Raw genomic sequence first — 26444 nt, forward strand, 5'->3', positions numbered from 1 at the left:
ATATGGAGTGTCCCCACCAAATTTCTTTCGATTGACAAATCCAGAGAGTAGCTTTATGTAACAACCATCACATTCAATATCCTACTCAAATCTTATGGAGTATTGGAGGACCAATGTTCTGTTCTTATTGTTGAACTCTGGTATCTTTGCAAATATTGCATCAAGATATGTCTGAATACCTATAAAAGTTTTATTTCTCTTCAGAAAACTACTTTAACCGCCTATGCCAACAAGGTTTCTCTTTATTAGTGATAACATATTCCTAAAACAGAAAAAATGCAGTTGATATTTTGGTTTCAACCCTGCTTCATCACCAAATTCCAGTGTTGATATTTGGGGAAGAAAAAAATAGCTATAAATATTTTTGCTGCAGCTAGCAAAGATAACAATTAACATCAAAGTATTTGGAAAATGTGTCTAGTTATAATATGGGGCCTAATGCTCACTCTTCTTCTTTTATAATTGTTATTATGAGTCTTACTAGGGGAAGATCTAGTTGTCTGATACTGCGTAGACTGATCCATAGCAAAATGGGGCCTAATGCTCACTCTTCAAGGCTGCATTATTTTTCTATGAAGAATGATGCATAATATTATAGTGCATTATAGTTTCTTAACATTTTCTCATCATGCTACCCCATTAAAAAACACTTCAATCTTTTGTTCATTTTAGGAGTTTACTTGCCATGCTATATAGATCTGAAGAAATGCTGTAAAATGAATTGGTGGAAGCGTTGTACATGTTGAATGCACCAAGATGTAGTGGGGGAGATACAAGTGAGGGTTACCTAGAACTACAATCCCTTAAAATTGTTGGGTCCCCCATTAACACTACCATCTAAATTTCTGCTGAAATATTATTTAAAACAATACCTGTAAATTTTAAATGTTTTGAGTATCCAAATATGAACCCTAAATTTTGAAGGTTCAAATTCAATGGAAAATTGCACCTTGATCATATGGTTTTATTTAAGTATTCAAAACATTTTTTTTTTGGCAATATAAGATTAAAGTTATTGACGGTAATATATTATTTAAACCAATGTCTTGGAATATTACTTCCGAATTCTGTATTCCAAATGGGGTTGTCCAGCATAGTCTATTACATTACCATGTGTTTATAGATATTAAAGCAAAAATGATTGATTATATACAAGATATTATAACAAAGATTTTTACAATGAGCAGCAGTGTAGTCATGCTACAGATTATTGGCCTTATAAAAACTGTCTATATAGCCTATATTTCTTATTAATCACATTCAGATTTATTTAATTTCATAAATCAATTTTAAAATGGAAAAAGTCAACTAATTTTGTTGGTGAAATGATGTTCCTTTGACCAATATAGCTGACCTTAGTAAGCAGAACATGTTCCTTTGGTAACTAAATCTTGATTTTATTTAATATTTAGTTAGCTACACAAATTCAGATGTTATCAACCACAAAAAAACCAGTGAATGGTATACAACATCAGCAAACAAAAAACAAGTGAATGGTATACGAAATCAGCAACCAAAAAATTGGTGAATGGCATACAACATCAACATTCCAAAACCCCCACAAAACATAGATCAAACAAGCACAAAATCGCAGATCTATTAAACACAAAAACACACAATATGAGTAATGCTAGAAATGGAGATATGAAATGAAAAGAGAAAAATAAAAACACTTTTCTTTCATTTCTTACCTTGTCGGTGGAGCCTGACACCAAACGACAGATGGTGGGTGTCAGCGGCAAGAATGCCAGCAGAGGACTGAAGCCGTGCGGAAATGGTCAAGCCAACGGAGAACTTTTGTCACACAGTGCCGGAGTGGTGGAGCCACACAATGCGAGCGGAGGGTGAGGCTGGCGAAAGGACAAAGAGTTGGGAGAGAGAACACGGGGGGGGGGGGGGGGGGGGGGGGGGGGGGGGGGGGGGGGGGGGGGGAGAGAGAGAGAGAGAGAAATTGAAATGAATCTGCAGACCAAACACGTTTAAACTTAAAAAAAAAATTAAAAGATGCGTAGGCTGGTGTGTGGAGGTTGAGTGAATAGTAGGAAGTTGTATAGCATAACTCTTTAATAAATCTGTTAGATCAGATGGAAATGAATCATCTATACATGATGAAGGAGGAATTGATAATATCAGATTGAGTAACATGTATATGTTCTATCACAAAATTTATATGCGGATCTCCACTAATTTTGTCCGCAAAGGCTAAACCTCAAGTGTATACAAAGGGATCTCTTCTTGTTTTTGTTGTTGTTGTTGTTGCCGCAATAATTTCAGTTGAATATTACTGCACTTGAGACTTCTTTCTTGAAGTTGCTCACAAATTTATAAAGGAGTTAAACCCGTGCATGCATTCAACAACTCTTGGAACCTATATTTGATGTTATGGTTTTATAATTTTGGTGATAAACACATGTCCCTTATTTTTTAATTCGTAACAAATGCAAAAACCAATTGATGAAACCCAAGAACTTCTGAAGTAGTGGGGCACATATTTAACACAGTTTTGTTCTGCCCAACCATATATCATGTAGAAAGTCTTTATCAAAATTGGGTGGTTTGATATATGGAACTCCTGAATATTTGGTATTCATAAATTACCTCGAGGGTAGATGTGGTTTTAAGAAGTTCCAGACACCACTCTAAAAGAAAATTTTCTTGAGCAACAACCTCTGCTAATTCGGATAGCAGGGTAACAGTGTTTTCAGTCTATTTGATCGGAACCTCAGTTTAATCCATATGACATATGACAAGACAATAAGCATCAAAATGGTACAGTTTTAACATACCGAGGGTGCAAGATTGGTACAAATCGACTTGATGGAAGTTGTGAGATCCAATGTCCCTCCAAGTGTAATTTTAGCTAATTCTATGTCCACCCGAAACAAACATGCAATTGTGTTTAACAAGAATACACATTAGTTATCACAAACTGTCTTAAAAAAGGGAAAAATGCTTACACCTGAACCATCTGTGAGGGGTACTTTGCTGACAACAATGTGCAGACACTCAACAATCCTGGAAACTACTGATATGTGTGGCCTTTCCATATCTTCCCAGGCTTCCAATAGCTTAATCTACACAAATGATCACTTCTTGGTCTCCATAAAAAATATCATTTTGATGGATCATTATGATTTTCAATTTTAGGCCAAGGAAATTGTATTATGATTGGTTTACTACTTACTTGGGAACATAGTATATTGTTCAGCATCATGTCAAGCTTTTCTTTCTCAACCTGTAATTTTTTCTCTACCACAAAATGCTGCAACTTTGTGAGAGCATCCCAAGCACACATAAATTTTCTCTGCACAAAAAATTGAAAAAGTAAGAATAATTTTCAATTAAGATTGATGTCACCCTAATAACCATATGGAAAGAAGATATAAATCCTGTCTCATTCTAAGTAGTAAATTGCAGGAACAAAAGTGTAATCCCAGATAATACGACTTGTTTATAAAGCCGGAGGGCAAACACCACCCATATATAGGATTGATCTTAGATAAATTCAACCTGTGTAGCATAGTTCCTACAAAGGACGTTTAATTTTTACAATGCCCTTATGCATGTGTGAATGATTTCAAAGGTTCCCACAAATTTAAGATACTCTTCTAAAGTATGTGTTGTTGAAATATCATGATACAAAGTCAATATTCATGCATAAACTTAATAACAAAATATACCGATCAACAAAATAAGAGCCATGCACATTACCTCTGCCTAAAAAGTTATGCTCCCATTCACAGCCTCAACTCTAGCATTGGCATACCGCCATAGCAGCAACTGATTATGAAGCAGCTAAAGTTGATGAATGTTTTTTAAATTGCCCGACCGCTTCGACAGCAAGCTAGATGAAGAAGTTTTTTTACGTTTAAGCAAGTCGAACCCCATGTTGATTAATTTCTCCACGCTCGTTGCCATCGAGGGACCGCTCTGAGGTTTCAAGCTTGAGAATGGCAACGATTTCCCCTTACTCTCCACTAACATTAATGGCAGGGAACCGGATCGCCTTCGCGACAATGTCCACTGTGACTTGGCACCAATAAACAAATTCAATAAGAAGAATGAGAATAACTTTTTCCTGGAAATGCAAATTTTCCCGTATATCTCATAGACCCTCCAAGACTTGGTCTATGATTTTCTTTGGTCGCTAATTTTCCCGTATATTTCATAGACCCTCCAAGACGTGATCTATGATTTTCTTTGGTCGCCAATGAAGGCCATAGTTCATGTAGGATTCTGGATTCCTCGAGGCTCCTATGGGGATCAGTATTGGTGAAAGCATTGGGTTTGCGTCGAATAGGTGAGAAAGTTTGACTGTTTGGAGATGGGAGTCCCGTTGTTTCTTGCGAGGTGATGTTTGACGTTGGAGAGAGAAACTGAGAGCTCACCTCGCCGGATGATCTTTGAGGTTTCGGAAGCATCACCTTTGCCGCCTGCTCGTTTTCGGAAGCATCACCTTCGCCGCCTGCTCGTTCTCATTCTTCTTCTTGCTGTTTGTTTTCTCTGGGAGAGAAACTTAAAATTAGCAAGGCCCAGGAAATATAGAAAAACACAGAGATATGGAGTTAGTTACGAGGTACAAGTATTGAGGATGTTTTCGGATTTTGCTTTCAAAACATAAAAAAGGGGATAACATGAAAAATAAACGAAGGCGGTGCTTTGAAACACCCCCACAGACGAAACACCCCCACAAAAAAGAGAACACGGTGAGAGAAAGCTAACTTGAGGAAAGAACCGAGAAGGGTGGAGATACCTTGTGATGGTTGTTCACGGAGGCACGAGCTCTATATAGTGGGGTGACGAATGCTGGAGAGAAGAGGAGGAAGAGAGGTGGCGGTTCAGGGGTCTTACTGAGAGGGACAAAGAGCTAGTGGTTAGAGCAGAAGTCGTCAGGGATAGAGACTGCGGGATGGAGGATACGCGGCGGTAAAGCACGACATGGAGCAGCCGAGAGGGGGGTGGAGGACTGGGCTTTCGTGGTGGTTGGCAGGGTACTCTGTTTCGGAGTAGAAAAACAGAGTTTCGTGTTGCGGGTTCAGCCTAAAATCGTAGGAAGAACGAGAGAGAGGTGAGTGGCATCTGCTGTGAGTTTGAAAGATAGCTAAGAGAAAAAAAAAATAAACTACAATGTAAAGGGAAAAACCACTGGATCGTGGAAGAGAGGATCACAGGTGTAGGCAAAACTGAAAATAAAAAAGAAAATGAAGGTGAGAAACCGTTGGGGTGGGGGAGAAGTTTGCAGGGTTGCTAGCTGAGTACGGTTTGAAAGAGTGATGGGAAGTTGAAAAAAAAACAAATATTCTATATGTGGGAGGGCTTGGGCTGTTGATGCTCTGAAAATGGAAGCGGAATAGTTTCATAATTCATCTATATTTCTTCGGTGGTTTGTTTTCGTTTGCCTCATTTTTTTTAATACATTTCCACATCAGCCGATTTTTCCAAAGATACCCAACCTCGTGTACAAGTAGCGGAACTTTATTTTTTAATAATAATATTTTTTTTTCATAATCTTGTTATCTCTGTTTCCATATTAATGTGATAAATTTTAACTCACTTTATGCAAGTATAACTCCCCATTAAATCCAATGATGAGTTTGGCTAATTGATCTAAAAAATAGTCTACATTAGATTAGGCAACTTCAAAAGAATAGGACTTTTAACTACAGTAATTTGAATTTGGTGGTCACTATAGCTAGACCAAATTGATTAAAAAATATTTTCAGGTACTTGCTATTTTCTTTGCTTTTCTTCTGCACAATCTCCATTTCTTATTTTGTTTATTTGCACTTGAAGAAAGTTTATGATGAGTTTCGTACTAAAGAGTTGTGTTGAGTGTGAGACAAGTATTAGTATATTTGTATGCGGAGTATAATGTTGCATTCAGTTCCACTACGAGTACCCAAGAACATGACTTCGACATCTAAAATCATGAATGATGGCGATGACAAACGTGAGACCAAAAGATTTTATGAGTAGTATAAAACATCTTCTGCCATGGGATCTACTATTTCCAAAATAAAAGTGGATCGACATTTATCAAATGGTTGTAGGGCACTCAACCCATCATTTGACTTGTTGATTTGATGGAAATTTAATGAGCCTAAGAGCATTAGCATTGGATTCATCATTTTTATCTTTAAAATGTGATGAAAAGTACATATTTTTCATAAATCAAAAACATCTCTATCTATTACCCCATATTGGATTAGCTATTGGATTCATTACAATAATAATATAATATTATTTTGTTAATAATAATATTTTTAATTTATTTTTTTCATATTTTGTAATTACAAGATGAATGTACTGTAGCTAAAAGTTTGACATTTAAGCATATGGTGAATCCAATGCTAAGATTTTAAAGCTAAAATCATCAAATTTTAAAGATTTAACTCATTTGATGAGTCCAATGCTATTGCTCTAACTATTTTATACTCGGGAGGATTGCACGAGACTTATTAGTCATGCATGTTTCCACGGTTGCGTTCAAGTCAGCATTTAGTACGTGAGATCGTGTGATTGATCATTTTTGGAGTTCATTGGCTCCAAGAACCGTTGAGACACTTATTAGTATTCAAAATTGGTTAAGACATCCGTCAACAATCATTGATATCCAGGAGGCTATGGATAATATGGAGAGTTTCATAGTAGAATCAGGTAATGTTTCATTTGCTTTCATTATAATTTAATTTTAGTATTTTTTATAATCCAAATTCACTAACATTTGATGTTTTGTTTTTATTATTAATATTTGTATATAGAGTTGGGCGCACAATCAAATGTGACAACTATTGAAAATTGAAGGTTGAAGCAGCAAATATGAAGATCACGCTCAATTTGTTATCATTTATCTATGTTATATATATATAGATATATATATATATATATATATATATATTTATATATATTGCATTGTTGGTATCTTTAAGACAATTTATTTTGATTTATTTATATCACTACAAAACAACCGTGATTTGTCGGCGTTGAAAAGCGCTGGCACGGTTAAAATAAATGCCGCTAATCGATTAACGGCATTTATTTACTGACACAACCAAACGCCAGGACTTAAAAAACTCATTACCGGAATTTTGATAAACGCCGCCACTTACCACATTGTATGAATTAGCAACGTTCAACTAAACGCCACCACTAGTACATGATCGGCATTTGTACAAACGCCATAACATGAAAAACTCATTAACGGCATTTTTGTACAAATTAATGACGTTTAGATAAAAGCCATTAATAGCACTTTATCAGAGCATTATATAAATGCTAATAGCTATATTCTCTTGGAATTTCGTAAAAGCTACCAAATAATAGTCATTGACGTTTACAAGCATATGTTGAATTTTAAATAAATGTCACAATATTTACGTTGTCGTTGTTTTTTTAATGCCACTAAATTTAGATGAAAGTCGATAATGGGTAATTATTGATGTAATAGAGAAAAAAAAAATCACAAATCAAATCACATGGAAGTAATTTAATAACAACTGCTATATATAATATTATTACATGTGAAAGAGAGACTTTATTTCTATTGATTTCTACAATTCCTTGATTTCTCATCGGCAGCTTCAATATCTCCAAAATCGTAATTTTAAGCTGTATATTCCATAAGTGATTCTAAGACTGTTCATCTGGGCGGAAATTTTTTCTGACCTAGTTCAAAACCTTGAAAATTAGATTCCGAATCCGGGTTCCGGCCTGGAATAAATCTGGGCCTTATTCCGGGCCGGAACCCAGGTCGTAAAACCCGGGCAAACCCAGTCCGGGTACCGGGTTTTAAACCCAGAACCCGATTTTTTTTTTTTTTTTTTTATTTCTCACTCAACCTCTACACCGATTTCAATCAATGGGAATGTTGTCAAACTTGGGATATTGCAAAACTATGTGTTCAACATTAGCAACAATTCATTCACCAGCCGGTTTGATTCTCAAATTTGCAGTTCCTCCAATGAAACCAATTTTCTGCAAACTGCCAAATGTGTTTAAAACCAAGATTCATCCAGGTTTAAAACTCAGGTTCATTCGTGTTTCAGCCCGGATTTGAAATTCGAATTTGGGTCAGAAGCGAGCGCTGCACCATTTGTACGCACTTCTGCCTTTGGCGCTCTCGGCATTGATGTGTGCAGTGGATACCACTACAGAGAAAGAGAAGAGAAGACCTACTAAGATTGTTGGATTTTTACTTCTAAGGCCGATGGATGGCCTTTCGCATTATTTTGTAAGAAAGAGGTCTCAATGACAGTTTTGTAAGGAACAAAGATTATTAATGATATTATGTATTGCTTTGTTTTTCACGTATGGGATTAATTATAAAATGAATAATGATATATGCAAATATAAAATGTATGAGGCTCGTGTAGACCTTTCATAAAAAAGTGGATTCAAAATGTGAAAAATTCACTTTTTTATAGTAAGATCCCGGACCCACCTTTTTTACAAAAAGCTTATGCAAAATTTGTGTATTTAAAACTTGTCTCTAACATTATTTTTATCGCAACATGCTCATATTAAAGCTTGTAATAGTCATTGATCGATGATTGATCAAGGCATTGTTGTCGTATGACGGACCCAGCCCAAGCATTCTTGGATAGCAAAATTAATTAGAATGGCTTTCATAAAATCATAGTGATTTATATGTGCCCCCCAACCAAAAAATATTCATTATAGGATTAGGCTATCATTGCATTCTTATATTTTTATGGTTTTAAGTTCATATTACCTTGCCTCTCTGCTAGGGTTGTAATCGGGTTGATTTCAAGCAAGTTGTGACTAGTCAAACTCGACCTCATTATACCAAAACCAACCCAAACTTGATGTTTTTTGAACAAGTTCCAATTGAGTAAAACATAGCTTTGTTTGTTTTCACAATTCATCTCAATTTATCTCATATCATCTAATGATTGCAACATTTTAAAATTCTTATACAGAAAAAAAAAATCAACTTTTTCAAATCTCAAAATAAAAATAATATTAAAATAATATTTTAATAATATTTTATTTAACTTTTAACTTTAATCTCAATTTATCTTATCTTACCTGTGAAAACAAACGCGGTTGTACAAGTTCAAACTCAAACTTAGATTCGACTATAACTTTTGCTGAATACTAATCGAGTACTAGGCTTCACTAATAATAATATAATATTATTATATATAACATTGTATCAATTAAATCTTTTTTTAATATCTCAACGAAAATTTCAAACAATCAAGAGAAGAGGGCAAGCATGTAATTTCAAGCAATTTCCCGTCACTTGACATGTTTGCCTTTGAAAAGAAGACGCCCATTTTATAAATGGGAAATGATATGAATCCAACTATTTTTAAATTTCTACACAACTATTGAATAGGTTATTATTATTATTATTGTTTAACTCAAATCTATTGAAGTCAACTAAAATTCGAATAAATTTAAAAAATAATAATATTCTATTAGAGTTGTGTAAAAGTTTTAAATTAAATAGTTGTGTCTATATATTTTTGTTTATAGATACGTGAGGTAGGAATGCTTTGTTTCTTTAACTTGTTGGACAACCTGTCCTCTATATGCAAGCCAGCATCCTTCAAAGGGGGAGCAAGCTATCCTCCAATTGCTTAGCCTCGTTTTTCACAATTCCTCTCGATTCATTTCATTTAATCATTATAATTTTTTTAAATTTTTACATAAAATAAAATAACCAATTCAACTTCTTCAAATCCTAAAATAAAAATAATATTAAAAAAATATTCTAACAATATTTTATTCAATTTTTAATTTTAATATCAATTTATCTCATTTCATCCCATCTGCAAAAACAAATGAGATCTAATAAACTGTGTTTTGTTTTCTAATAAACTATTCGGCCAAAATAATTTGATATATATAGTTATATAATTTGACTATTTTATGTTATATATATTGCTGGTATGGCGCTAATTAATTTAACTGGAACTGAAATCACCAAATCACATCAACACAACGGAGAGAGAGTGTGTAAAAACTGGGAATAAAAATTTCAGCATGTACTCTTCTTCTTTGTTTGTTATGTACCGTAAGTCTAACAAAATTACAGAAATGAGATCCCAAAACTCTGATTGAAAATTTCAGTATGCAGTTTTCCTCGTAGGTTCTGTACTTAAAAAAATTACATAACTGACTCTCGAGCCTTTTAAGTTGACCCATGGTGAAAGATCAACAGGTAATATTGTTATCAGCTTGCCTTCTTGACCGCATCAATCTTTCCCCCAGTCATACGTTTGGAAATGTTTTGATGCATGAACAGGAGGATCCACCAACCTTACACAGAATAAATTTGAATGCCGATTTCCTCTGGACGGGTTAGTAGAAGCCGCTGAATGATAAAACAGTAAGAAATCGTTGAATATCAAATACCGCTGCAAATAGTAAGTAATCTGCACATCCTATTTTAGTCATTTGGGTCCATTTCCTCGTCCCGGTCCCAGACCAGAGTAACATTTGATTTACCACCACTGTCATAAGATTCTGGCAATTCAACTACGTCAATTTCATATTCCAATTCATTCTCAAAGTTGCCCCCTTCTTTTCCAGCTGACTCTGAAACAACAGCTTTGTCGCCACGTTCCATCCATTTGGGACAATCATCTTCCCCTCCATACAGAATCCTGCCGTCGTCGACTTTTACAACAGTTGGAATGTCAGGAGAAGATGTTCTACAAGAGCATTCAGGGAGTGGATGTGAGAGGAATGAAGCTGGTTTTGATAAGAGGGACTGTCTTGTAAGGCCTTCCTCACCCAAGCTTTTGTTAAGATGTTCCCTCACTAAGAGTGTCCAATTGTACTTGGTATGGTACATATTGTCACGAGTAGTGTTGAAAAGTTCTGCAAGAACTTTCCTGTTTGAAAGACCAGATAATGTCAGAAAATGGAAAAGAACGATACAAAAGCAAAAAACCATTCCAAGTAAAAGTTTCATGAAGATTTTTTGTAAGAATAGTAGCAACCAAAAATTGGTCAAAGAGCAACAAAACTGTATAATATCATAGAAAGTTAAGGTTTCAACTGCTAAACGTTTTTCTTGAAGAAGATACCTAGTAATTCTGCCCAGAAAAGATTAAAAATTAAAAAGAAAATATAACAGACGGAGAACCAAACACAAGGTGAAATAGGAAAATTACATTTACAAGCCAGTGTGGAGGATTTAAAATACTTAATTTGCAACAGGATTTAAAATCTTAAACTTCTCTACAAATCAAATCATGCCAATTCAGTGGACACCCTCCATAACAGATTGCAAGTAGAACTCCATTAAATAAATATAATAATTTCAATAGTGATGCAGATACCCATGAATGGTGATGCTAAAAAAAAACTTCTTCAGTCCATGTCTATGAGCTCAAGCATCTGTAGATCTAGATACAAGGCAAAATACTACATATGAAAGCACTGCTTTGGCAATAACATTATTCTCACGCAATAAAAAGTATAGGTTGAAGGCTTCCATGTATGCAGACAGATAAAATTCAAAAAAATTATATTTGTTATATGATTCCATACTGAACCACCCATTATAACTTAAACAAATCGATTTTGTTCAATTAGCTTTTGATTCTTTTGTGGGGAATGGGCAGATGCACTAACAAAGGCATTTTAAAAATTCAAAATTGTGAAAAGGAAAGTAAATGTTAATGTTGTTTCAGCACACATATTTTCAAATGCAATTTAGAAAACAATCTATTCACTGAATTAATTCCCGTGGATCATCTTATCAATGCCATAACCACTTTTTGTTTTGGGCCAACCTCTTGACCACTCAATGATATCAGTTTCATGCACATCTTACCTGTCTGGTCTGTATGTTCTAGAAGAACCAGTCTCATACAATCGCTGTCCCATGACCAAATTTGAGAAATCTGGCCATCCACTGCCATCATTGTTAAAACCAGGAAAAAATGCATCGGCTTCCACAGAGACGATATAATCAAGAGCATCCCATAGTAACCTGTGCGCTTGCATCCTCAGATCCATGGGCGATGGGTCTGGTTCTGTGTCAATCTCAGTAATCCAACCATACCAGCCTTCCTTTTCATGTTGATAGATAGGTCTATCAGGAGGTGGAGGCAGAGGCCGAGGCCGAGGACCAGCCTTTTTCCATTCTTCTTTAAGTTCTTCCTCACTTTTGGCAGGAGGCATTTGGAAAAGATCTAGAGGAAGTGGGGTTTCAGATCCAACCAAGTCATACAACTCTTTCTTGCTGCAAAGGGAAGTGCGATCTACTAAGTTGGTAAACATGGCACGAAGAGGGATCAGAACACGTTGACCACCAAAAGTTTCAGAACCAGCCAGGTATATTATTGTCTTAGGAGGATAGCCCATTGCTCGAAGGAGAATTCCAACCTGCAGAGGTTTTGCATAAGCAAATTGATGCACTACAAAATAACCATACTAAAATTATGTGGTGCATGTTTTTTATAGCATTGGGGCATCTGTTTCACCAATGCTCGGTTATTTTCACAAAAGTGAAAATCAATGAAAGGCGCAATGCAGAAGAGAGATCCATTGTTATTACAAAATAGGCAGGAAGTTAGGACTTGCTTAAAATTAAACCCTAAACTTGCAAGCATTAACATGGACATTGCAATATACACTTGTCGAGTCCCTATTGACTAAGAGTGGCTGAGACCCGTGTAAATTACACGTGATGCTATTTAAACAATAAAAAGTGCTCCCCAGGAATGCCGAACAGTATTTCAGTGTAGAAAAAAACACACACAAATTGTTATTTTTTACACATGATTAAGCTATCTTGCAAGCCTTTATAAGTTGCAAAATACCACCTGCAATTCAGATACCTGAGTCATAAGCCTTGACCACCAATTGTGCTTTTTGACCTGTCCTATTTACAATCATTTAACCGATAGCATAAAGAATTGTGTTTAGATGTAGTATAATAGTTGGCTTAACTATATTATACTAAACACGATATAATTAGCCAAATATAGTGTGTTTAGAATCTGGAACACTAGACACTAGTCAGGACTACATGTAGTATAACATTTATGGTAATATAACCAAGCATACCTCTTCAGGCATGAGGGGACATGAACCATTTTCTCTATGCAAGTGAGAATTCACGCTTAGTTCCTCATTAACAATTCCTCGTTTGATCATCTGTGCCCTCCGATACTGTATAAGTTCAGTATGAACATCCTACAAAAGTAACGAGTAACAAAGATAAGGAAAGCTAGAGATTGAATGAAACCTTTCTCAGTCATGATTTTGAGGTAGAAACATAAGGGAAATGTGAAAATATCTTTTTTACTTGAAGTCTAAAAACTGAATTAGTTATCAAACATAGAAGCACAAGAACATTCAAACAACAATTGATACTATTTAGAGTAACGAATAGTAAAATGGACACTTTGATTCTTGACAATGATACATTAGAGAAAACTTAAACATCCAATACAGAAGAGAACAGGCTCCAACAGCTGACCTGAAAGAGTTCTGCACAACCATGATATGCCAAGGTGTCCCTCAATAAGCCAGGATGAAAAGCTAAGAAAGGTTGGCCCCATCCTCGTAACCTGTGGAAAAGCACAAATCAAATACTCATGAAGGTCAGGCAAATAATTTCTGAGATTTGGGAGTCATAGGCAAACAATTTCTGACTTTGGTGTTACATATGCATAATTATAATGACATATAACAGCAGTTTTCCTCTAAAAAAACCATTTATTTATTTTCTTTGGTTATAAACTTTTCGTTGAAATCCCTCTATTGGCAAGCTAAGGCAATTATCATGGTATTCCCCATCAGAGCAAAAGACCACCACCACAAATTTAACGCATCAGGAAGTGTAGTCCTCTACGCATCAATATTTGTTCCATGATTCATACCTCTCCAGCATTCGGTGCCCAAGAATCTGAATATCTGTACGGAATTGCAGTGCATGGAAGGCAACTCTGCATCTAAGCCTCTGAAACTCAGCCATGCTAGGTGGAAGGATGGACTGAAAGAAGATGAAAATTGCTTGAAATAGATCCTTAACAGTTTAATAGAGAATAAATTTAAATAACCGACAGCATAGCAATGTAACTTAATAAGTATGCAGTTAGCAACCAAAGAAAAAAAAATAAGGCATGCACACTAGACATCCTAAGCCACAAATTGGTCAATCATCCCGACATATTACAAAATCGAGATCATTATTAAATGGTGGGAATGGTAACTCTGAGAGGTAGACAATGAGCAAGTAAAAGTCTCAATATATGTAAAAAGACAGGATCATGACCAGGCATTTAACCCATCTAAGCAATTCTTCTGTTCTTTTTTTTTTTTTTTTTTTTTTTTTTTTTTTTTTTTTATATATATATATATATATATATATCAGTAAACAAGAATTTTATCAATGATAATAATCCACTTAGCTATTGACTTCTCTTGCACAGTACTTTTATGCATTAAATATATGTTTCTTTTCAGCCAATGCTGTATATGAGAGAAAGTAGACTGTATACGGGCATGTTCTCAAAATGCATCACCATGCTAAGAGAAGAGGGAGAGAGACGAGAAAACTCAATATTACAATAATCAATTCCATCTCAAACAATTTAAAACTTTTATCAACTGCCAAGTTGAGGATATAAAGAACTAAAAGAACTTTTCTACAAAATACTATTTGTATAAGCAAGAGGAAGAGAACCTCCAAAAATGGTTGTTCTGTTCCCACCTTTTTTGCTTTAATGATTTAAGTGAAATTTTATTCGAACCCATCAAAAGGTGCAAGCCATGTACACCGGAAGTGTAAAACCCAGGTCTTAAAATCCTTAGGATTGGCGTGGATTTGACTTTAGGCCCACGGATCCATGATTTATGTAAAACCTCGTAAATATTTTTACCTAATAATTTTATTTGGGTTAAGCCCTCAATAGAAGGCTCAAACCACTTGGCCTATATTCTAAAAGGACTAGTCAATGATACAATTGGAGCTCCATTGGAACCTTATAAAAAACAAGAACTTTTCCTTCCCAAGCAATGTAGGATCTCATATACCACCTACCCTTATCATATGGGGTATCACAATCTCTCCCCCTTAAATTTCTGACATCCTTGTCGGGCTAATCCATCATAAGTGGCATGGCTCAAGTCCCACATTTACAGATAGGAAAGGCTCTAATACCATTTGTAACGCCACAATGGAATAATGTGGGATCTCATACACCACCTACCCTTTATCCTTATCACATGGCAACGCCTTGATGGTTCACTAGATGTGCACCTAGTGATGTCCATTTCCTTTTCTTAAGGGATTTCACTCCAAACTTCGAGTGAAATCATGATCATCGAGATCACCAACCCATGCGCATAAGGGCTAATATATGAATCTAATGGTCTGTATGTAATGTATAGTACGATAGATGTCCAAAATTATGCATGATGATTGCAAGAAAATGCTTATATTTATTGTACAATGTGTGACGTACTGAGTATTCAACTTATTGTTTTGTGTTTATGTTGCAACTATCCAAGGTAAAGCGCCATATGATGATGAGTTCACAGGTCAGGAATAGCCAATAATGAACATGCCAAGACCAGATTTTATTAATGATATATGATTTTACTTGGAACTCTTCTGTGAAACACAAAAACTATGATTTTTTATAAGCGTGCACCTTCATGACCTTTTGAATATACGATGGATTTTTTTAAATTTCTTTAATGCTACGGATCTTTTATACTTGGCTCCTAAGCAATTTTAAACGTTAGTAGCATTCTGTACCTCATAAGGAAGTGGGTATTACAGGCAGAATACAAAAAATACACCTAAGCAGTAAATGGAGAAAGGATAAAATCTTGAAAACTAGGCACAGAAACAGAAGTATGCGCTACCATCCAAAGATAAAAAGGATTTTAAGGGGATGCTTAGGGAATGAGTGGGATGAGAATTTTGTAAATGGTAGTAAGATGGTTTGTGAATAGTAGTGAGATAGTTTGAGTTAAGCATTTATTGGGTTTTGGGAAAGGAGAGAGAAAAAGTTGAATAAAAAATATTATAAAGTTAAAATATTGTTAGAATATAATTTTTTAATATAATTTTTGTTTTGGAATTTGAAAAAGTTGAATTGTTTTTCTTTTTTGTGTTTGGAAATTTGGGAAAGTTGTAATGATTAGTTTGATAGTGTTGTAATGATTAGTTTGATAGTGTTGTAATGATTAGTTTGATAGTGTTTGTGTTTGAATGATGTTTGGGAAGGAAATGATATTGGATGAGATGGAAATTGTTTCCAAACATCCCCTAAGAACAAAAGCTTTAAGCTCAACCACTGTTTCCTCACGGTCTTTGAAGCTGATCATTTCTCTCTCCAGATAGACCACATTCAGCAAAACGGAGTCCATTTCCACAAAACTGATTCTCCACTACTTTGCACATACAATACCAATCAACCACCAACACTCGCCTCTTTCTCAAGTTATCCATGGTAATAATCTTTCTTAGTCCTCCAAATACTTTTCCAATAAAACGAAGCATTAGTATGGGAATAAATAGCTTCATAGAAAGATCAACTTCAAAGACTCCATGCTTGGAAGAACCCCACCAATCTTGTCTAGTCAATCCCTCCACTAACTTGTGGGTATATGGCCATATAAAAAAATGAAAATATTGACATCCCAATCTCGTGCTGACCAGATGAAAGAGGCATTTGTATTGTTGAGAATCATTAAAGAGTTGTAAATTATCTGCCAAAGAAGCTTCCTAAAATAGGCTATGAAGAATAAACTCTAAAAACATTCCTTAAGTGGCTAATCTCCACACCATACCTCATACCAAAAATGAATCGCAGTATCACCTTCTATTTTGAAACTAAAGCAAGAAACTTCCCTCCACACCCTCCTTCTATACTTACAAAGGCCAGATCCAAACGAGCCATTCACCTCATTAGAACACCACCCACCCATGAAATACCATAATCCACCAACCTTCTCTCTCTTGCAGGGTGTCAAACATTTCACCAACAAAACTCAAATGAACAAAAGTAACTTTTGGACCCCAACAAGGAGCAATTCAGACTTGGCCAAATTAACCTTCATACTTGACACTGCCTCTAGACATAAAAAACAGCATTGTAATGTATTGAATAACCCAATCTAATGTTATTAGGGATTGAATAAAGATAATTTTATTGGGCCTAAATTATATTTAATAAGCCCACGAGCTATTATTCATGGGTAAGCCCATGAGCATGATCCAACACATTTGCAAGACCCATGACCCGACTACCTTCTATATATATAGACCCATCTACATCGCCAGCCATCATGCAAAACTGAGAGAAAGCCACACGCTAGCCCTCCTCAGGTAACAGACCAGAAAACCATACACAGCAACAATATCCCGTGTCCACTACGCCATCTCTTTCTTCCTCCACCTCAGGCTCCTCAAGTCCACACCCAACCTCTCCACTCACGGATAGATTGCCTCCCTCTCTCGTTTTAGCCTCTATGTTACGTGGAAACCAGTTCGACAGAAACAGAGAGTAGCCCTCTCATGCAGCAGCCTCGTACCCACATCTAGCACGCAGCAAAGCTCCCACTGCCACCACCAGCCCACAGCAACAACCACCAGCACCCAGCGGAGGACCATCATCTCACAGAGCAAGCAAACGGGCATGTCTCTGTTTTACACTCATGACACTCACAGAACAGAGCAGCCTCATGGAACGAAAAGCTACACTGGACGCCACCCTCCTGTGACACCCCGCCAGGAAGCCGCCTAGCTCAACCCAAAAAGTCTTGTAAAAGACCAAAAACGGCAGCATCCAATGGAGACAACAACCACTAGTTTATTCGCCTCGGACCAAAGCATGCCATTGGCTCACGCTGAAACCATTGTGGTTAGCCTCCACTGTCTACCTGCCATCGTGATCCTTCCTCCGCAAGCTAGAATCTACACCACCGAGTTGTGCCCTCCTCTCTTTCCCTCCACCCCTCATGCACATAAACCACCCCATGCACGGGATCATAAAGACCAATCCGAAGTTACACCACCCTTTCCACATCTCGGTAAGGTTCTCTCTCTACATGATACATCTCACTCTCTTGATTAGTCTCCCTCTCTCTCTCTCTTCCTCCCCCGACATAAGCTCTCTCTCTAGGTTAGCTTCCTGTCTATATCTCTCTATGTTGTTCTCACTCTCTCCCTCTCTTAGATAGCATAGATCTAAGGGTGAAATATTGCTAGATTAAAAGGTTCCAGTCTAAGTGTCTTATAGCTAAATACAAAAATACCCATGCCTTATTAGTGTTGATCGTAGGTTTTATTATTTATGATGATTTCTTATAATAGAATCAAGAGAAAACAGATGTTTGGATGCAGAGGTATTTTTAGGGTTACGAGGATTTCAGGCTTTAGGGAAATATAAGTTATTCTAGTATTTCAGGCTTTAATTACAAAGTATTTGTTTAATTAGAAATTTTCATAAGCTACATGTCTATTTTATAGGTAACTGGCTTCACCCCGAAAATATTGGATTAACGCTGCAAGGTAAGTAGCATGATCATACCCTTACACATATGTACGGTAAACGACATGTCTTTTATAAAACAATTATGCATGTGCATCGTCCATTGAAATTGGTGTACACGTCAAGCGTGGGAAGCAAGTGAAAAATAAAAAAAGTGAAGAAATGCCATAGTGGCATGTACACGTCAAGCGGGACTCAAAATTGGTGTCTAATAACAGTGGCTGTAGCATTTTCCTTATAAAAACTAAAAGTGAAGCCAACAATATTCAAAACTATCAGATCATAGACAATGGTATCTATCTATCGGCAAAACATGAAATAGCTTTCGCCTTTCCAACTCACCAACTCTAAAGCAATCACTATGCAAAATCATAATCCCAGTATCAACACGACATCTTAGTATATTCATTTCCAAAACCAGAAGAACTGAACTAGATCCATCAAACTGCATGATTCAGGAAAAAGAGAACAAGAAAAAGGAGGCTGAGTAAAGGAACAGGTGTACTGTTTCATAGAACAGGTTAGTAACTGAACTGGCAGAACCTTTCAAGGAGATTCATACCACTAATTTTCTTACTATACTTATGTTTTGTGATACCACATATGATAAGGTTAAAGATAGGTGGTGAATGGGATCTCACATTGCTTGAGAATGAGAAGTTCTTGCTCTTTATAAGGTTTTAATGGGGGCTCCAATTGTATTATTGACTAGTCCTTTTGAGTATAGGTCATATGGTTTGGGCCTTCTATTAGGACATTACAAATGGTATCAAAACCTATCCCAACCAGAAATGTGGGGCTTGAGCGGAGCCACCTACGACAGATGAGCTCGACGAGGATGTTGGGAATTCAAGGGGGGAGATTGTGATACCCCATATGATAAGGATAAGGGTAGGTGGTGAATAGGATCCCACATTGCTTGTGAATGAGAAGCTCTTGCTCTATATAAAGTTCCAATGGAGCTCCAATTTTATCATTGACTACTCCTTTTGACATATAGGCCATATGGTTTGGGCCTTCTATTAGGGTGTTACATGTTTCCTAATAATCATTTACATATAAAAACAAATTATAGAGGGAGTCTCAAGAAGCACTGTTGAGAGGAAGATCCTTGGCCCCACTTCATTCTATATAGGGTTCAAAACCTTTCTTCAACATAGGTGACAGAGAAGTTTATTCTTATGTCCTTTTCTTCCTCTTTCTGTCAATGTTGCCAATTCTATTAATACTATAATGTATAGTGGACCCTTTATATTTCCATGCTTGACCTCAACAATAGATATTTTCTAGATTTGATAATGGAAAATCTATGCCCAAATAAGCAAACATCCATATTGCACACAGGTTCAAAATTTATATGTATAGAACATTAAAATTACCTGCAGGCATCCACCATCAGTAAGAACCAATCCAACAACCTTGGCTTTCTTTAACTTTGTTAGAATTTCTTCCATATAATATTTTGGAGAGGCTGAACTTTTGGGCCTAAAGGTAGGAAATTCATTCCTCCTTGCCTTTAGGTTTTGAGGTAGGCTCTTCACAATCATGATATCATTTTTTAGCGATGATATAAACTGTTCCTCATTATAGAGATAGGAAAAGCTCTTGAACTTAGAACTGGAAAAAAAAAAAAATAGTAAGAGTTGCATGATTAGTATAGAAACTGATCTTGAAAGAACTGGTCAAGAAAGCTAAACAGAATACCTAATGCCTTTTGAACGAGTACTTCCTTGAATCTCTGGAATGACAAGGGTTGCATTTAGAAGCCTGGATATGGTGACCAGATCACATATCTAGAAATAACAAAATTGTTATGACTTCTTATAGAAAATTTAGGTGAGATGAATCCATGCATTAATGAGTCATACCGAAGATCTTATATTTGCAAACCCACCAAAAACTTTTGCATAAATGAAACCATTGCTCCGTTCCTTCGGAACTGCAAAGAAAAAAAAGATATAGTGCATGAAATCCCGGATTAACAAAAAAAGGTGATTAAATAACGAGGAATCATGACATCCATAGAAACCACGACGTTAACAATTTCTATAGCCAAAAAGAAGCAAGCCCACCAGGACTGCTCATTTGAACCTTTTCTGTTTATACAGCTGAGTAATAAATATGAAAAACAAAATGAATAAAAATAAATATACTATTACACCCATATTTTACTCATTTAAGAGCCCTGAAAGTTAGTATTTCAAAATCAACTTAATAGGCGGTAAAGCTGAATAGGAAAGTGGCCGAGCAGACTGATGAGTGCCTTTAGAAGGCCTCCTTCCAAGGGGGCCCGAGCTGTCAGGGAGATACCACTCTGGGAGAGCTATTTTTGTTATCTTGTCTCTCTACCAATCAAAGCCTTATGTTGCCCATGAAGCACTAGGATGTCATGGATTTTTTTTCACTTCTTTGCTGCTGTCATCCCTCGTCTCTTGTTCCCTACCATCCGTCAATAAATGTAGTTAGATCCAATGCTGCTCCCACCTAATATGGGACCCTACCATTCAGCATTTTTGCAGGAATTGGCCACTCTCATTCCTAATGAATAACATTATGTTTGGGAACCAAACATTTCCCAAAAGTTTCTCAAACATTTCCCAAGAACTTCCCAAAAGTTTACACCAAAACATTCTCAATCATCGAACATCATACTTTGATTCCATTACAAAATAAAAAATAAAAAATAAAATACCAAAACAACTGTAGCAAATTAAAATAAAAAACTCTCACAAAAATTTTCTTCCCTTCGTATTTTCAATTAACTTTTTCAGACCCCAATAACACCATCCTCAAAAAATTTCTCGATCTAAACACATTTTTATGGGTCCCACAACTTTTACAAAACCCCATAATCCATCTTTAGAAGTTTTGTCAAAAGTGTCAAAAACGTTCAAGAAAATCTTACATCAAACATCCCTTAAAAGCCAAGTTGCTACTGGGCAAAAATTGCTGGAAATAAAACATAATGTTCATCTATTTAAATGCAATTCCTTTGTCAACATCAGTCAATTCTTTTAGGTAGCAGTAGTATCGGGAACAATAACGAATCGGAAGGATAATAAGTGTACAAAAGAGATGAATGCAGTTAGGTTGAGCAATTTAGAGCCATAAATTGTTAACAGAAAACAAACAACAAAAGATCATCCGAACTCTGCTCAATAAATTCCATTTAGGCAGAACATACCCAACCGTTCCCATCTACACCACCCAACATAACAATAGGGCCTCATTTCCCTCCACCGCCATATTCTCCCACTATCAAATAGGGACTGAAAGCATTGGAACACTGTTGGGCCTGGTAGCCGCTGCATCTGACACTGATGTCTCGAAACACTCTTTACTAGCCCCTGACTGCACACTTCCTTCCGCCGTCAACGCCAGCCAATCCACCATGACACTGCCTAGTTGTAAGTATTTCACCACCTTCCAACTCCTCACAGTGATTCTTATCACACCAGCTCCCTCCAATACAAACTCAAAAATCTTTGTGTCCACAATTAGCCTTCTCAATGAGCACATTCTCAATACACAGGGGATAAGGTAAAACCCAAGATGACAAGAAGATATTTCCATCAAGAAGTGCCGGAAATTGGGTGAGCAACAAAAGGAAAAGAGTCAATTCTGGTGAGAAGCGTCAGAAGCATCCACACTCCAAACTATAGCAAACTGTACTTTAGGATGCAAAAATAAAATGGTCTTCACAGCTAAAAGAAGTATCCACAGTCCAGTATAGAGGTTAGAGAAAGTTCTGCCAAATCCAGAACAAAATTATGATGTCATATAGTCTCTTGCAGAGCAAAGAAAGAAATACTTAATAATCTTATACAAAAGATCGGAACTAGACAATCAAAAACCCACATTAATGGATCAAAACTAATATGTTTCATTTGGGGAAAGAAATTCTGCTAATATTCTTCATTCCTTCGATAGTGATTTCCATTAACAATGACTACTAAATATATTTAAGCATTTCTGTTCATTTAAAATCCATTTGATATGTGGGGATCCTACAACTAACATCCATTTTGAATCCTATCAAATAAAGCGTAGGAGAGGGTACAAGAATTTTCCTTTTCTTTTTTGGAAAATTCAAAATCTTACGTCCATTCTTATTATTTTAATTTAATTTCGGTTTTCGATACTAAATGTTCATAGTTCTAGATACCCACCACTTAAAAAATAAAATCCAAACATCTTTCAGACCATTCATGGCCTTTAGAGTACCTGACTTCGTTTTACCTTTTTCTTCTTCACCAAAAGTCAACCGCTTTGACATTGCGTACTGCTTGTGTTTGAGATGGATTGCAAATTACACAACAGCCCAAAGTCCCAATATGAGGCAATCAACTTTGTATTAACCATCAAACTTAAAAGCTCTACTGTGATTTGAAGGAAGGGGTACAGAACTCCATGATCCAAAGAACACACAACAGGAGTACATCATTTTATGAAACAATGAAACAAGAAATATGCGGGCCATTTGGAAGACAAGCTTGGAATGGCACTTCAAACACATGAGATAAGGTACTTTTAGTGGCAAGTAAAACGCCAACTTCATGATCCTACTACCACCATTAAAAACAAGACAGCTTATTTGATTATAGCAACTTAAAAAAGGTTATAGCGAAAATTATGTGTCTTAATGAAACTTAAGGTAGCCATTTTACAGATCACATAAAGTAGAACACCTCAATGACATTGTTTGGAATAGAGAAATCTGCCATACCTTCTCAATGCTATGTTATGAATAATCAAATAATAAAGAGAAAATTCAAAAATAAAAAAGATAAACATTACTCATAATAGGGTGCTTGAGAGTTGAGCATAACTACTTATCAAAAAAAAGAGGTTGAGCATAACTATTACCAGGATAGCTGCTTCTGGGATTTGCATAAGGCTGTAAAGACTCTAACGACTTCACAACCCCCCATATCTTCTTATTCCTGCTGAACTGTAACATTGCAACCAAAACAATCGTAATTGGTTTTCTTTTATAGTAACCAAAACAATCATAATGGAAACAACACATCAAATCCCTTTACAAATACCCAAAAACGAATGCACATGCATATAAATGTGGACCAGTAAGACACTACCATAAAGCAAGTCATAACAGCATACCGGTGATCCTATCACATTAGCAAAATCGGCACGCAATCCAGCCATTGCACTGTACTGCACTAAATCAGCAGTCGAAAACTTTGTGACAGAAAGGTGGGTCAGCAGAGATAACAAAGACAAGATGAGGAGGGAAAGTGTAACCCATTTCATCTTAGATTTGATAAACATCTTGCCTCATCAAGCATGGGAACGCATTCCAGAAACCATATATCCAATTCCGATTCCCAATTGGAAATCAAATTCAAAACCACCTCTGCATTTAGAAGAAGCGTCAGAGACGGGTATCAAAGTCAAAGCGCGATTAGAACAACAAATTAATTTAACGAACAAGTAAAATCTCGCAACTCCTCTTAACTACGCCATGTTTGGTTGCCCAGATTACGTAAGGAAAACCAAAAAAGATTCCGAGTCGGGGTATGAACGGACAGAAGAAGTAGGTTCAAGAAAGAGATTGGGATTCTTTGGAATTGGAGTGAGAGAGAGAGAGAGAGAGAGACTGAATTTGAAAAGGGTTGGGAGAAACCTGCAATCCGATTCTTGCTTCGCCTGGCGCGTCTCTTTGTTTGTGTTGTCTTTGTTACATCAGAACTGAATCAAGCCGCAACTACGACAACAAATGAACTTTTAGTTCAGGGCTGTCAATTTTTTATGATTTTTTCTTTTTATGCTACCCTCCAAGCACGAAAACATACAAACAAAACAAAAAATCATGCATAATCGGGTATGGATCGATTCAAATTTCACCCGATGCATAATCTGTCCATATGATTGACTGATCAACTTCCATTCAAATTTTACAACTCTACCCAAATTATTTGATTGGTCAAAAAAAAATTATCAAAGTATTAAATATTTAAAGATTTCATAAAAATAAATTAATAAATAGATATAGAATAATGCGTTAGATCTATTTTATAATAAAAATATATTTATAAACTAACATATCACATTATAATACATCAATTTGTATATTTATGTTTATAAAATCTATTTATAATTAAAATGTTTTTCAATTGTTATTTATGTCAATTTAAATTATTTGGATCACGAGCCGCTTGGATCATATCGATTGATCAAAATTTTTAATTTTTAAATTATTTCTTGAAAATGTTTTTTTGTAGTCTTTGTCGAAATGATCAAATATTTGTCAATAACTTTTTTATTATCCTTTCTTCATGTTATTGTTTTTAAATGGATCAAACGGGTTAATCCAACCCAATCTGAATAAATAAACAAGTCAAACGAACCAGATCCGACAAGATTAACACTCTAAAGTCTAATGGAGGAGAAACTACTCCACGCTGTTTTATTGTAAGAAAATAAATTGATAATGAACGTAAAAATAGGTTCTCAACACAATCGAATAAACATTAAACGTCTAGTTCCTATTAGATAGGCCATGTTTGGATCCTTAGATGAGATAATTTAATCTAAACTCAAAACTTTTCATAATTTTCTTTTTAAAAATTACTCAAGCACAAAGCATTTTTTAATTTTAAATTTTCAACTTTTTCATGTAATAATTACAACTTTCTTAAACTTTCAAACAAAACACAAAAAATAATACAACTTTTTCAAATTTTAAAACAAAAATTATATTAAAAAAGTATATTCAAACAATTTCTTAACTTCATAATATTTTTCTTCAACTTTTTTTCTCTCATTTCTCAAAACCCAATAAAATATTTTAACTCAAAGCATTTCATTACCATTCACAAACCATTTTACTACTATTCATAGATCATTTCACTATTATTCATAAAATTATATCTCATCTCATTGTTTGTAGGTAGTTGCTCTCTCATAGGAGTATAAAACTGAGCCAAAGTTGTAGATGCAGAGAGAATACCAGAAAGTGGTTTATAAGTGGTCTCTCCCACCAACTGGTTTCTTAAAAATAAATGTAGATAGAGCATTGTTCTTTTATAAAGAAAAAGTAGGTGTAGGGGCTATCTTAAGAGATTCCAATGGGGAAGTGTTAATGGCAATCAGCAAAGTAGAAGGTGCGGTACGTGAACCAAAAAGCATGTAAGCATTGGCAATGTTAGAGGTTTACAGTTTTGTGTGAACATGGGAGTTGATAATCTCATCCTTAAAAGTGACTGTTTGTTGAGGATTAAACAGGTTAATAGTGGAATTGAGTCTTTTACTCCTAAAAGAACACTGGTGTAGGAAATTAGGAGTCTAATGCAAGGCTTTAAGGGATGCAAGCTACAACATGCCAAGAGTTTAGCGAATACATGCATTGGAGTGCTACTGACATGCAAATTTGGTGGCAAAGTGCACCTTGTTTTGTTGAAAATGTTGCTTTGATTGATAAACATTTTTGTAATCTGTTTATGGTTTGTTTCCACTATGAAATGAAGTTGTAAAAGAAAAATATGCCCTAAAAAAATAGAGATACTTTAGATACAAAGGGGTTACACAAAAATAATCTCACAAACTAACGTGTCTTGATGTGATTCGTCAGATTGTAAAATTACTTTTATTGTAAAGTAAAATAACGGATCACATGAAACTATGTTAGGTTATAGGATACTTTTGTAGACTCCCTTTATACTTTGGTGACAATTCAAACTCCCCTATACTTGGGAAGTAGACTTATATGCACCATAGCGAGGGGGACTATAGGCATATGAGATGGCGGTATAGAGCTAGCACAAGAGAAGTCTCATTTGATTTCTGCAATGCCCTTTTTCTCTTCAGTCTTCATCCTTGATCAACAGCAAGAAGTTGGATGGTTGTAGTTGTGAAGTGGCAATTGAGCATGGAGGATCGAGATCGATTCAATTGCTTAAAAAATTGACCTCATTGCAAATTTGATATTTC

General features: G+C 35.7%; 2 protein-coding genes across 6 annotated transcripts; both read right to left on the reverse strand.

The window, feature by feature from the left end:
• Nucleotides 1-2004: 2004 nt before the first annotated feature.
• Nucleotides 2005-5247, reverse strand: LOC121266994 (QWRF motif-containing protein 3-like). The gene is made up of 7 exons (XM_041170881.1): nucleotides 4457-5247; nucleotides 3712-4424; nucleotides 3185-3304; nucleotides 2958-3074; nucleotides 2787-2876; nucleotides 2599-2706; nucleotides 2005-2310 (listed from the first exon to the last, which is right to left on the reverse strand). Exons 3-7 carry the CDS (start codon nucleotides 3293-3295, stop codon nucleotides 2203-2205), a joined length of 534 nt encoding a protein of 177 aa, XP_041026815.1. The 5' UTR covers nucleotides 3296-3304; nucleotides 3712-4424; nucleotides 4457-5247; the 3' UTR covers nucleotides 2005-2202.
• A 4745-nt stretch (nucleotides 5248-9992) lies between these two features.
• Nucleotides 9993-24236, reverse strand: LOC121266992 (protein EMBRYO SAC DEVELOPMENT ARREST 30). Of its 5 annotated transcripts, XM_041170876.1 has the most exons (12): nucleotides 24139-24236; nucleotides 23616-23868; nucleotides 23361-23445; nucleotides 20363-20433; nucleotides 20199-20287; nucleotides 19874-20111; nucleotides 13869-13981; nucleotides 13466-13556; nucleotides 13051-13179; nucleotides 11813-12366; nucleotides 10692-10865; nucleotides 9993-10630 (listed from the first exon to the last, which is right to left on the reverse strand). In XM_041170876.1, exons 2-12 carry the CDS (start codon nucleotides 23781-23783, stop codon nucleotides 10507-10509), a joined length of 1836 nt encoding a protein of 611 aa, XP_041026810.1. In that variant the 5' UTR covers nucleotides 23784-23868; nucleotides 24139-24236; the 3' UTR covers nucleotides 9993-10506. The 5 variants fall into 5 exon arrangements, with proteins under 5 accessions (XP_041026810.1, XP_041026805.1, XP_041026808.1 ...); XM_041170871.1 differs by having other exon boundaries at nucleotides 9993-10865; XM_041170874.1 differs by lacking the exon at nucleotides 24139-24236 and adding an exon at nucleotides 23944-24132 and having other exon boundaries at nucleotides 9993-10865.
• Between the last annotated feature and the right edge of the window lie 2208 nt (nucleotides 24237-26444).

The sequence above is a fragment of the Juglans microcarpa x Juglans regia genome, chromosome 5S, assembly GCF_004785595.1.
Source record: "Juglans microcarpa x Juglans regia isolate MS1-56 chromosome 5S, Jm3101_v1.0, whole genome shotgun sequence".
NCBI lineage: Eukaryota > Viridiplantae > Streptophyta > Magnoliopsida > Fagales > Juglandaceae > Juglans > Juglans microcarpa x Juglans regia.